The sequence below is a fragment of the Lipophrys pholis genome (assembly GCF_963383615.2).
Source record: "Lipophrys pholis genome assembly, chromosome: 6".
Classification (NCBI taxonomy): Eukaryota; Metazoa; Chordata; class Actinopteri; order Blenniiformes; family Blenniidae; genus Lipophrys; species Lipophrys pholis.
Window position 1 is genome coordinate 7504170 of NC_137629.1, and position 11622 is coordinate 7515791.

The following is an 11622-nucleotide window of genomic DNA, read 5'->3' on the forward strand; positions in this document are numbered from 1 at the left end:
GCAGTGTGTTTTGCTTCCTGCTGCTGTTGAAGCTCCATCAGTGACATTCTTGTGTTAAAGTTCCATTCAGTGGTGAGTTTAAGTGGCAGGCTTATAAAACTGTCATCTGTATCACTTTGGCTAAATATCTTGTGTGTTGTGTCGCATACTATTGCATTAAATAGCGGAGCTTTTATTGTATGTGTGCGACGTGCGCGGTGCAGCGTGCGCATATTGTCGATGCGACAGTAGAAAATAAACTGAAGATCCCTAAATTCCCACTGAAATATCGAGCTTCCCCAAAGAACCAGCAGAAACAAATCTCTGGCAGCGCCACTGTTGTAATCGTTATTTTGATCATGGCTTTTTTATGTCATACTGCTCCTCGTCTGGTTTCATCACTAATCACATTGTGGTGTATTGAGACAGAACACCTTATATTCAAATCTACTTTAACACATACAATGAATTTAAAAGAGATTTTATATCAGAACGATAATGTTTTATCAACATAGAAAATTCTTCATTCGAAATTGATCAAACATCAAATTTTTAAATAAAAAGAAAGTTGATATAAAAACAAATAAATGCAACAAAAGAAAACCGGTTTGAATAATTGTGTTTTCTTTGACTGAAGCAGATAAACAAGATGTGTAAAGAAACTTTAGTTTGATTTGTTTAAATTGAACTGATACATATAAGGGAAATTTAAATGGTAAAACTTTGAAGAGATAAAAATATGCAGGATACCTTCAACATGCTGTCACAAACAAGAAAAAAACAATGAATAAAAAACACACTAGTCCAGAACAATAGAGAATATTTTCAAAACGTCATGGTGGATTACATTTTCTGAAGAAATTACATTATAAACTGCATAATGAGAGTAAAATGAGCAGAAAATATTTAAATTTTCAATAAACTAACTGAAGTGCAGCTGCTGTTACTTTTTATACATTTTAATTGATCACAATGCATCAAAATATCAGTTGCTTTTCCTGGACTTTTATTTTCTTTGGTTAATAGCAGGCAATCATTTCATTTTACTGTATATTCATGTAATAATGAAGTTCAACATAATGTCTGTTAGAGGACATTTCATCTGTTTAAAATATATATATTTTGTAAAATCTACAATCATAAAGTTGGCATATTAATTTAAACTGTAACCTTGTTTAGTTGCAATTTTCATTGAATACAAAAAGTACATAACATGGTATAAACTGTACTTGAGTATAACACAAGTAATCCAAATTACTACTTGATAACAAAAATGCAAATACAGTCCACATGATCTGTTACTTGCACCCTGGTAACTATATTTGCAATCAGGTTTTGTACAAAAGGAAAATCACATCACCGTCATTTATCAGATTGAGATTAAATGATTTAGTGGTGAAAACGCACGTCAGTGTAGATCGTCTCTTTCTGAGCCGAGTTTGTGTTTCCTCTTTCTGCTTTGGGGACTTTTCTCCTGCTGAAGGTTGGTGCAGAATAGGTCAATGAAGCTTCTTCTCTCTGAGGAAATAGAAGAAAATGTACAAATGTTACAACTTTATTTACATGAAAATAACTGAAATTAGATTTCCAGTTATTTCATCCTGAGACTTTACCTGCTGATCACTGCTGACCGGTTCAGCATCTGTTTTCAAAGAAGATGTTTTCAAAATAAGTAGTTTTAAATGAATTTAAAACATCACTAAGTGTTAGACAGACTGATATTCATGAAACTTGTATTACCACAGTTACAATCCTTCTTCTTCTTGGTCCAGATGAGATAAACTGAAACAGTCACACTCGCAGCCAAAGCAACACAGACAACACAAAGAGCTATTTGTGTTTTCTTCAAAGCTTGATCTGGGAAAATAAAACATTCTATGATAATGATCATTTATTTTTTACATTAGAAACCATTTTCCAAGTAAACTAGTCTGAACTGACCTTTAATGTCCAGTTTTGCTCCATTTCCAAACATGATCTCTCCACATGCAGCCACAGCACAGTAATAAGTAGCAGCATCAGAGACACTGACCTTCTTAGAGAAGTTATAGAAACATTTCTGTGAAGCGTTTCCACACTCTGCACCGTCTCCAGCAGTATAAATGAAACTGGGGTGAGATTGATCTGATCCGGCTCTGAACCAGTAAACTCTGGAATGTTCTGGACATGTTTTCTTCTCAGAGTCAGAGAGAACCGAACACTGCAGAGACACCGACTCTCCTGGATGGACCCACTCAGACGGAGGAGCTTGACTGATGCCAGAGAAGACAGACTGGGGTCCTGGAGGACACAAAAGAAAACTACAAGACCAGTTCTGAGACATAAGTGAGTAAAAAAGTAAGAAAAAAAAAATCCCTATCAGCAAGAGATGATCTGATTTGAGATTAAACAGATTATTCTCTAAACTTGCTACTGTAAATACTCTTTCCAGCAAACTGGAGTCAAGGCCTCTTCATACTTCCATTTAGAACCCATAAGAACAAGAAGAAAAGTCAGGCAGTGACGTCACCCAGCTGCCGAAAAAAATGAATTTTCGCCAGGACAGTTCATACTCCGAGGAGAAGCTGTCGAACTCGCTGGCCACTCCCCCTTCCCAGCAGCCACACGTCTGTGAAGCGGCGTTTTAACTTTTCAACTGCACAACTTATTTCTCACCTTCAATGTTTCCAGTAAACACATTTCTCTGAAGTGTTTCAGTAATAAGAGAGAAAGTTTGGGTCCAAGCTGAGATGTTGATCCGAAGTCAACCGCAGGTTTTAACAGCAGGAACTGACAGCTTCTTCTCTCTTATATCACTAAAGATTTGGGAATCTGTTCTTGCAATGTTATTCCAAAAGACAGATTCTATATCTTACACAAGGTTAACTCGTATGTCAAGTCTGAACTTTGATGTCCCACATGAAGAGAGAGATTTTGAGAACAATTGTGTGAATAAGTTGATAAGTAAGTCTGTAATAAGCAATTAAATAAGTACAATGTAAGTAAGTAAATGAATTAATAAACCAGTAACTGAAGATGGAGAGAAAAGAGAAGTGATCAAACATCATATCTAAAGTAAATGAAAAATAAATTGTGTAACATTTATGAACAGACATAGAAACAGAGATTACTTTACCTTTAACTCTGAGAAATATTCCTCTCAAAAATGTTAATGTCCAGTCGGTTCCTATGCAGTAGTAAAGTCCAGTGTCGATCATCTGAGTTTGTTTAATGTGCAGAATAAAAGTTCCAGGTCCTTGTTTGGTGGTAAAATGAGGAGTCTCATTAATTTCAGTAGAATTAAAGCCAAATGTTCCTCCCAAGAATTCAGGCTGGTGATCAGAAATGATTCTGATCCAATACAGCATCTCTCGGGTCTCAGACTCACGAGGACACGTAAAGGTCACACTTTGTTTGACATTAACAGACGTTATGTTAAAGTTCTGATCATTCAGGGAGCCTGAAAGAAACAAGCAAATTCAATCATTAAATACACAAACGGAAACATTCCTTCATTTAATGTATGTACATACGCTGAATCAGAAGTGTGTAGAAATACTTACAGCCCGCTGCGATCATCAACAGAAAACTAAATGTGACAAACATTTTCTGAGAAATCCTCCACTGACTGTTTCAATCAGAGCGTCTCCACTTCTTTTGTCATCTCATAAAGAGGGAGGGTCAGACTCCACGACCATCTGATTGGTTCGTCTTCACACTGAAGGATGTGATGAAGACAAGTGAGAGGAACACGATGGTCGACCTCTTCATCAGAGAGCACATGGAGGAGCTGCTGCACAACGTTAGACCTCAAGTCCTCATTGAACTCATCTTATTCATTTGTTATAAGAGGATTGAGGTTGAAGCTGTTTGTTCAGGTTGTAAAGTGTCTGTATTGTCCACAGGGCAGCAGGAGGAACAGGCGGAGTCATTAAAATGGATTTATTCCAACACAAGTTGGTTAAGTTGTGAGGTTTTGCTATGTTACATCTACAAATCAGGTGTTGACCTGGGTACAGCATTTAGTTGGTTAAATAGAATTAACTAAACAGAAAAACATACGAGACGTTTAAATGTTTTGTGATATTGTTTGTGTACTAATGTGTTTTTCATTTGCTGCACATTTGTGTATGAGCAAGCAAGTGAATGTATAATTAGTGGATATAGAGAAGAATAGAGGGATTATATCTGTGGTTTAGTCTGACAGTGGTTTAGGTTCCCCAGTAGAGCAGGAGGAAGTTGTGGGTGACTGAGATATCTGAACTTCTTTTCTTCTTGACTGCCACCGTGACCCCAAACAAACTGAGTGGGAACGAGAATGACTGGAGATGGAGAGAAACACATGGTCCATTCAAACATTGTGTGTCTTCATTTTGTTTTCCAGGCAGAAGGACCAGTGGGTGATGAATGAAGATGAGAATGAAGGTGTGTGTACTGTGGTCTCCATATGACTGTGTGGATTACCAACGACCTGCATGTGTAGACATAAAGCCAGCCAAGTGTCCAAAGTAGCTGACCCCATGAATTTGAATAGATGGTCAACCATCAGGAAAACCCTGCAGCTTAATCACACACAGGATAATCCAGATCCACTGCACAACATCCAGCCACTGGTAGATCTTCTCACATCCAAGTTGAAAACCATCCCAATGGGTGAGCAGCTTGCTGCAGATTGACATGACCGGAGAAGAAGAGGACTCACAACACCTATTCCAGTCCCTGATGAGCGCCTGGATGCCACCGCCCACTGGGTTGTCATGGCTGAAAACAAAGGGATGCAAAACTACACCAGAATCCAGCAGTTTGAAATGTGGTCTCAAAATTCACAAGTAACTACTTCCTGTGGGTCCAAACAGAGCAGCAGCTTCCAGATAGGAAATATCTTATTAATAAAACATGTGTGGTTGGTTGTTTTTATTATATATATTTTTTAATGTATCTCATGTTTGTGTTTCATCATTCTGATAACAAAAAACTGTGGTGTTTTCATAAATCGGTTCCTTGAGACAACAAAGTTAAATCTGGTTTTGTGATTGATAAATTATCAGGAACCTGAAGCTCTCAAGAAGTGACATTGCATATCAGTTATCCAGAAAATAAAAGTCATATAAAGGAAGTTTGACTGATTTCTGAATTGTATATTTATGATCAACTGGAACTCTGCTTCTCAGTAAACTTGGTTCCAACTCAGATGGTCTGTGACCTCCACCTGAATAAAGTGGTGTGGAAGATGGATGAAAGTACCAACGGATTATTCTGAATCTGTACTTTTCTCCACACGTTACAAATGTTTTCTGTGTGTCAACAATATTAGAGCCCAGCAAGAAAAAAGTCCAACTTTGTTGTGTTTTAAACAAGGCCCTCGATGCAGAGGCCTTTCCTCCCTGCCTGCTCCTGCCTTTACAAGTTTCAGGAAGTTTTCATGCACATCCTTTTTTACACACTAGTATTTAACAAATGAACTACTATTGTTATGATTAATGGTGATTTCAGAACGGTTCACTGGAGTAGTAATAAGTCAACAAGAGGCTAAACAACACACTTAAATCCGTTGAAATAGGGAAGGCGCTGTGCTTTTAGTGTCTCTCCTGATCTTAGTGATCGTCTCTGTGAACAACAGGACTTTGAAATGTTTGCAAAATGATGAATAAGTCCCCACTGAAACAACTGACAGAAATGGAATAACAGCTTGTTGACACTAATAATAAATGATCCATTGATCTGATTGACCTCTTTATCCTGTTCAGGGCTGCTGGGCACTGGAATCAACTCCAACTACCTGAGGGTGAAGGCAGGGTGCACACTGGACGGGTCAGCACTCCATCACAGAGCAAAGAAATAAAAACCAACTCATGTTCACACAAAGGGAGAATTTAGGATCATCAATTAACCTCTCATGTCTGTTTTTGGACTTTCAGAGAAAATGGAGAAATGGAGAACATGCAAACTCTGTACAGAAGCAATGGGCCAAATTCAAAGCATGATGTTCTTGCTGTGAGGCGAGAGCACTAACCACGACTCCACCAGGCAGCTTGAACCAATAAACTAGAATCAAATGGTACAATGGTCAATGGAATTCACTTCAATCTATATATCACTGATTTAATAGCCAACATTAGTCACATTCATCCATTCACACACATTCACTCACCAACTGCCATGCAAGGCACACAGTCCATCCATTGGGGGCAATTTGAGGTTCAGTGTCTTGCTCAAGGACACTTCAACATGCGAACAGATGGAGGAATACTAATGCTAAGAGTTTACACAGAACTTTTGTATTGATGAATTTCAAGTGCAAGGAAGGTTTTTAATGCAAGAATAAAGAGCAGAAATGACAAAATCATACAATTTCCATCCTTCTATATCTCCATTTTCTATTCTGTGTTTATCTAACTAAAGCTTTTTTGCAGATCAGGGTAAGGATAGAAACCCCTCCTCTCATCTGTCAGGAGCAACCTATTAAACAACAAACAGCAGGAAAATGAGATTTAAAACAAAACCAATATAAAAGTAAGCAGGTTTGTATATGTGGTCTTCCTCTCAAGTAGATTTACTTCTGCTCTTCTGACGTTTTGAAATCAGTTCATCAAAATGAAAAGTGAAAGTAGTACATTTATTACACACAAGTGTCTTTAAAAAAAACAATAAAAAAATAACGGTGCACATCTACTTCCTGAAATTCACCCAGAGAGCGAGTGAGGAAGAAAAGCTGCCCTCCTGCTCTCATAAAGCAAAACCACAACAAAGCTGGACTTTTGTCTTTTTGTGATTCAGGCAAAAGCAACATTATTAACACTCACAAGAACACATGGCCAGCAGGAGAAACAAATCAACACACTTTTCTATTGATTCACACATTCATCAGTACATTTAATGAGTTGTATCCAGGGAAGCAGCGAGTTTCCGAGGTCCAAGGAAAGTAAAACATCATGGATTTACTGGTCTGACATATTGGTGACTTCTAGTGAGGTAATGGCATTCAGAGAGGACATGAAAGTGTTTTAAATCAAGTTGTCTCATTTGCTGATGACATCCCTGTAATAGGACTGATATCAGGCAACTTTGAAACAGGAAGTAGAAAAGAAAGAGCATTGGACAAGATGATGCTCTCACCCAACAAGGACATGAACACCACGGAAATGAGACTCGACTGTGAAGATGGAATCACACTGAGAATCATGAAGGAAAGAGGGTGCAAAGGTCTAAATTCATTGTTGTCCACATGTCAGCTGACCTCACCTTCAATACAAACATTTCCCAGCAGGTGACGAAGGCCCAGCAACTACTGACGCTTGTCTCTTCCCTCTCTCTGCTGATTCACTTCTATCTCTCAGCCATATGGAGCCTTTTGACCTTCTGCTCCTCAGGTCCAGACTCATTTGTCTTATTTACACCTCAAGGAACAGAAACACTCCTTTAATTACAGTACTCTACACATTTTGTACACATTTTGTACAAAGATGAAGCTTTGACAGAAGAGAAGAAGAGGTCATGTACGTGAAATTCAAAAATCCTGAGTTTTGGTTTCAAACAGTATAAAAAGGTTCTGTTCTTCTTCGGTTGGTCTCTTTGTGTTTACCATGTGAGCTTTACACAGATACAACCATACAGCCTGCTGTTGATGTTGTTTCATGTGTTTCAGGTGCATGGTTGGTATTACAACGTATTTCCTGGACGTGTTTCTCATCACATCCTTCAGTGTGATGAGAAGCCAATCAGATGGTCGTGATGTCTGACCCTCCCACTTTATGAGATTTCAAATAAAGTGGAGACGCTCTGATTGTAACAGTCAGTGGTGGACTCCTCAGAAAATGTTGCTCCTAGTTTGTTTCCTGTTGATGATCAGAGTCGCGAGTAAGTATTTGATGAAGTGTCAGATTCTGTAAATATACACTGAATGATGATGGTACATTTAAAATTCTGTTTCTTTTATTCACTGGCTGATTTTGCTTGTTTCTTTCAGGCTGTACAGGTGATGAGAAGGTTGAGATAAAGTCTGTTGCTGCTCAACAAAATGTGACTCTGACGTGTCCTCGAGAGTTAAACAAGAACGGTGTGAGGCTGTATTGGATCAGAATCATTTCTGGACAACAGTTTGAAGTCTTGGGAGGAACTTTGGGCATTGATTATGAAGAAGTTACTCAAACTCCTCATTTCACAACCCAACAAGGACCTGGAACATTTATTCTGCACATTAATCAAACTCAGATGATCGACACGGGACTTTACTACTGTGTACAAACCGACTGGACTAACATGATATTATTGAGTGGAGTGTTTCTAAAAGTTAAAGGTAAAGTGAACTCATTTTACATGCAGGCTTTCATATTTATTCACATGAATTTGAATTCTTTAATTACACACTTAACTCCATAATTCCATATAAATAGTTATTTTTTTACAAATATCTTCTTACTTCCATATTGACTAAGGGATATACTTACCAACTTATTTATTTATTAATTTATATATTTTCTTCAACTGGTTTCATACTTTTTATTTGGTACTTCCCAGGACCCCAGTCTGTCTCCTCTGGCATCAGTCAAGCTCCTCCGTCTGAGTGGGTCCATCCAGGAGAGTCGGTGTCTCTGCAGTGTTCGGTTCTCTCTGACTCTGAGAAGAAAACATGTCCAGAACATTCCAGAGTTTACTGGTTCAGAGCCGGATCAGATCAATCTCACCCCAGTTTCATTTATACTGCTGGAGACGGTGCAGAGTGTGGAAACGCTTCACAGAAATGTTTCTATAACTTCTCTAAGAAGGTCAGTGTCTCTGATGCTGCTACTTATTACTGTGCTGTGGCTGCATGTGGAGAGATCATGTTTGGAAATGGATCAACACTGGACATTAAAGGTCAGTTCAGACTAGTTTACTAGGAAAATGGTTTTTAAATTTCAAAAAATAAATAATCATGATCATTGAATGTTTTATTTTCTCAGATCCCAACACGAGAGCTTTGAATAAAACAGAAATAGCTCTTTGTGTTGTCTGTGTTGCTTTGGCTGCGAGTGTGACTGTTTCAGTTTATCTCATCTGGACCAAGAAGAAGAAGGATTGTAACTGTGGTAATACAAGTTTCATGAATATAATGCTAAATCTCAGTGCAGTGTTGAATTAACTAATCACATATTACACTAAATGTCTCTGTTGAAACAGATGCTGAACCGGTCAGCAGTGATCAGCAGGTAAAGTCTCAGGATGAAATAACTGGAAATCTAATTTCAGTTATTTTCATGTAAATAAAGTTGTAACATTTGTACATTTTCTTCTATTTCCTCAGAGAGAAGAAGCTTCATTGACCTATTCTGCACCAACCTTCAGCAGGAGAAAAGTCCCCAAAGCAGAAAGAGGAAACACAAACTCGGCTCAGAAAGAGACGATCTACACTCACGTCGTTTTCACCACTAAATCATTTAATCTCAATCTGATAAATGACGGTGATGTGATTTTCCTTTTGTACAAAACCTGATTGCAAATATAGTTACCAGGGTGCAAGTAACAGATCATGTGGACTGTATTTGCATTATTGTAATCAAGTAGTAATTTTGGTTACTTGTGTTATACTCAAGTACAGTTTATGCCACGTTATGTACTTTTTATATTCAATGAAAATTGCAACTAAACAAGGCCACAGTTTAAATTAATATGCCAACTTTATGATTGTAGATTTTACAAAATATATATATTTTAAACAGATGAAATGTCCTCTAACAGAAATGATGTTGAACTTCATTATTACATGAATATACAGTAAAATGAAATGATTGCCTGCTATTAACCAAAGAAAATAAAAGTCCAGGAAAAGCAACTGATATTTTGATGCATTGTGATCAATTAAAATGTATAAAAAGTAACAGCAGCTGCACTTCAGTTAGTTTATTGAAAATATAAATATTTTCTGCTCATTTTACTCTCATTATGCAGATTATGATATAATTTCTTCAGAAAATGTAATCCACCATGAAGTTTTGAAAATATTCTCTATTGTTCTGGACTAGTGTGTTTTTTTATTCATTGTTTTTTTCTTGTTTGTGACAGCGTGTTGAAGGTATCCTGCATATTTTTATCTCTTCAAAGTTTTACCATTTAAATTTCCCTTGTATGTATCAGTTCATTTTAAACAAATCAATCTAAAGTTTCTTTACACATCTTGTTTATCTGCTTCAGTCAAAGAAAACACAATTATTCAAACCGGTTTTCTTTTGTTGCATTTATTTGTTTTTATATCGACTTTCTTTTTATTTAAAAATTTGATGTTTGATCAATTTCGAATGAAGAATTTTCTATGTTGATAAAACATTGTCGTTCTGATATAAAATCTCTTTTAAATTCATTGTATGTGTTAAAGTACATATGAATATAAGGTGTTCTGTCTCAATACACCACAATGTGTTTAGTAATAAAACCAGACGAGGAGCAGTATGACATAAAAAAGCCATGATCAAAATAACGATTACAACAGTGGCGCTGCCAGAGATTTGTTTCTGCTGGTTCTTTGGGGAAGCTCGATCTTTCAGTGGGAATTTAGGGATCTTCAGTTTATTTTCTAATGTCGCATCGACAATATGCCCACGCTGCACCGCGCACGTCGCACACATACAGTAAAAGCTTCGCTATTTAAAACAACAGTATGCGACACAACACACAAGATATTTAGCCAAAGTGATACAGATGAAAGTTTTATAAGCCTGCCACTTAAACTCACCACTGAATGGAACTTTAACACAAGAATGTCACTGATGGAGCTTCAACAGCAGCAGGAAGCAAAACACACTGCAGGTTTTCATTCGGCCTCACACACAAAGACACTAACTCCTGCTGCCAGTCACCAAAACCTCCTCTGAAAGAAAAACATTTGGTTCAATGGATCTAAAGACATTAATAAACACTGCATAGAGAGAACCAGGAGTCAGAATTCAGATCTCAAACACCAAAAAGGCAATAATCATCACTCACTGTTCGCCTCAGATCCCCGATATGGCCTCAGACTGGCCGGAGAGCGGTTTGAGCAATGAGTAAATAAATGATGACGGAGTCAACTTTTTGGGGGGTCCACATTTTTTTGTTTTTTATTTTCCAAAAGTGCATAAGAAAAAGTGCAAAGTGACAAAAAGTGCATGGGAGGATTCAGGAGTGGCTTCTCCAGCAGCAGAACCCTGAATGTTAAAAGGCGCCTTAAATACATTTCACTCAACTGGGTGAAACCATTAAAACTCCATAGGTGATAAAAGTTAACATTAGTGTCTTAAAACTAAGTTAAAATCCTCCCAACCAAAACCAGAACTATAACTTAATGAAACAAAATCCATATTAGTGAATAAACCTGAAAACCAAACACCTCCATAATAAATTAAATCCTGAACCCTGCTAAAACTATGTACCACCCCCCACTTGCTCCTCCTCTTGGTTCAGCCTGGAACCTTCTTTAGCAGTGTTCATGCAAGGGGGAATCTTTATGGGGTTACGTTCCGATGCGATTGGAGCTGGTGGGGCGGTGTTTAAAGTTTAAATGAAACAATCTGAACAAGCTGAACGATGGCAGCATCCTCCGCCGGAGGAAGATCAGAGGAGATGAGGAGAAGTTGTTCCATGAGTGGATCAGAGAGTAATATTGATTGGAATGGGGAGGATGAGAGTGAGGGGGAGAGAGAGGGTACCATA

The 11622-nt window shown here is 37.7% G+C and overlaps 2 protein-coding genes across 2 annotated transcripts; one reads left to right on the forward strand and one right to left on the reverse strand.

The window, feature by feature from the left end:
• Window positions 1-445: 445 nt before the first annotated feature.
• Window positions 446-3586, reverse strand: LOC308110703 (uncharacterized protein). The gene is made up of 6 exons (XM_080465182.1): window positions 3522-3586; window positions 3095-3418; window positions 1921-2259; window positions 1720-1836; window positions 1593-1621; window positions 446-1497 (listed from the first exon to the last, which is right to left on the reverse strand). Exons 1-6 carry the CDS (start codon window positions 3562-3564, stop codon window positions 1369-1371), a joined length of 981 nt encoding a protein of 326 aa, XP_080321308.1. The 5' UTR covers window positions 3565-3586; the 3' UTR covers window positions 446-1368.
• A 4166-nt stretch (window positions 3587-7752) lies between these two features.
• LOC308110714 (uncharacterized protein) lies at window positions 7753-10293 on the forward strand. The gene is made up of 6 exons (XM_080465204.1): window positions 7753-7815; window positions 7925-8254; window positions 8476-8814; window positions 8901-9026; window positions 9118-9146; window positions 9242-10293. The coding sequence occupies exons 1-6, from the start codon at window positions 7773-7775 to the stop codon at window positions 9428-9430; spliced, it is 1056 nt and encodes a 351-aa protein (XP_080321330.1). The 5' UTR covers window positions 7753-7772; the 3' UTR covers window positions 9431-10293.
• Window positions 10294-11622: the final 1329 nt, after the last annotated feature.

Coding starts and splice junctions, on each gene's coding strand:
- LOC308110703 (XM_080465182.1), bottom strand. CDS start 3,564: ATGTTTGTCACATTTAGTTTTCTGTTGATGATCGCAGCGGGCT. Junction 1,622..1,719: donor GAAGAAGGATTGTAACTGTG/GTAATACAAGTT, acceptor CTTTGAAAACAG/ATGCTGAACCGGTCAGCAGT. Junction 1,498..1,592: donor CGGTCAGCAGTGATCAGCAG/GTAAAGTCTCAG, acceptor CTATTTCCTCAG/AGAGAAGAAGCTTCATTGAC.
- LOC308110714 (XM_080465204.1), top strand. CDS start 7,773: ATGTTGCTCCTAGTTTGTTTCCTGTTGATGATCAGAGTCGCGA. Junction 9,027..9,117: donor GAAGAAGGATTGTAACTGTG/GTAATACAAGTT, acceptor CTGTTGAAACAG/ATGCTGAACCGGTCAGCAGT. Junction 9,147..9,241: donor CGGTCAGCAGTGATCAGCAG/GTAAAGTCTCAG, acceptor CTATTTCCTCAG/AGAGAAGAAGCTTCATTGAC.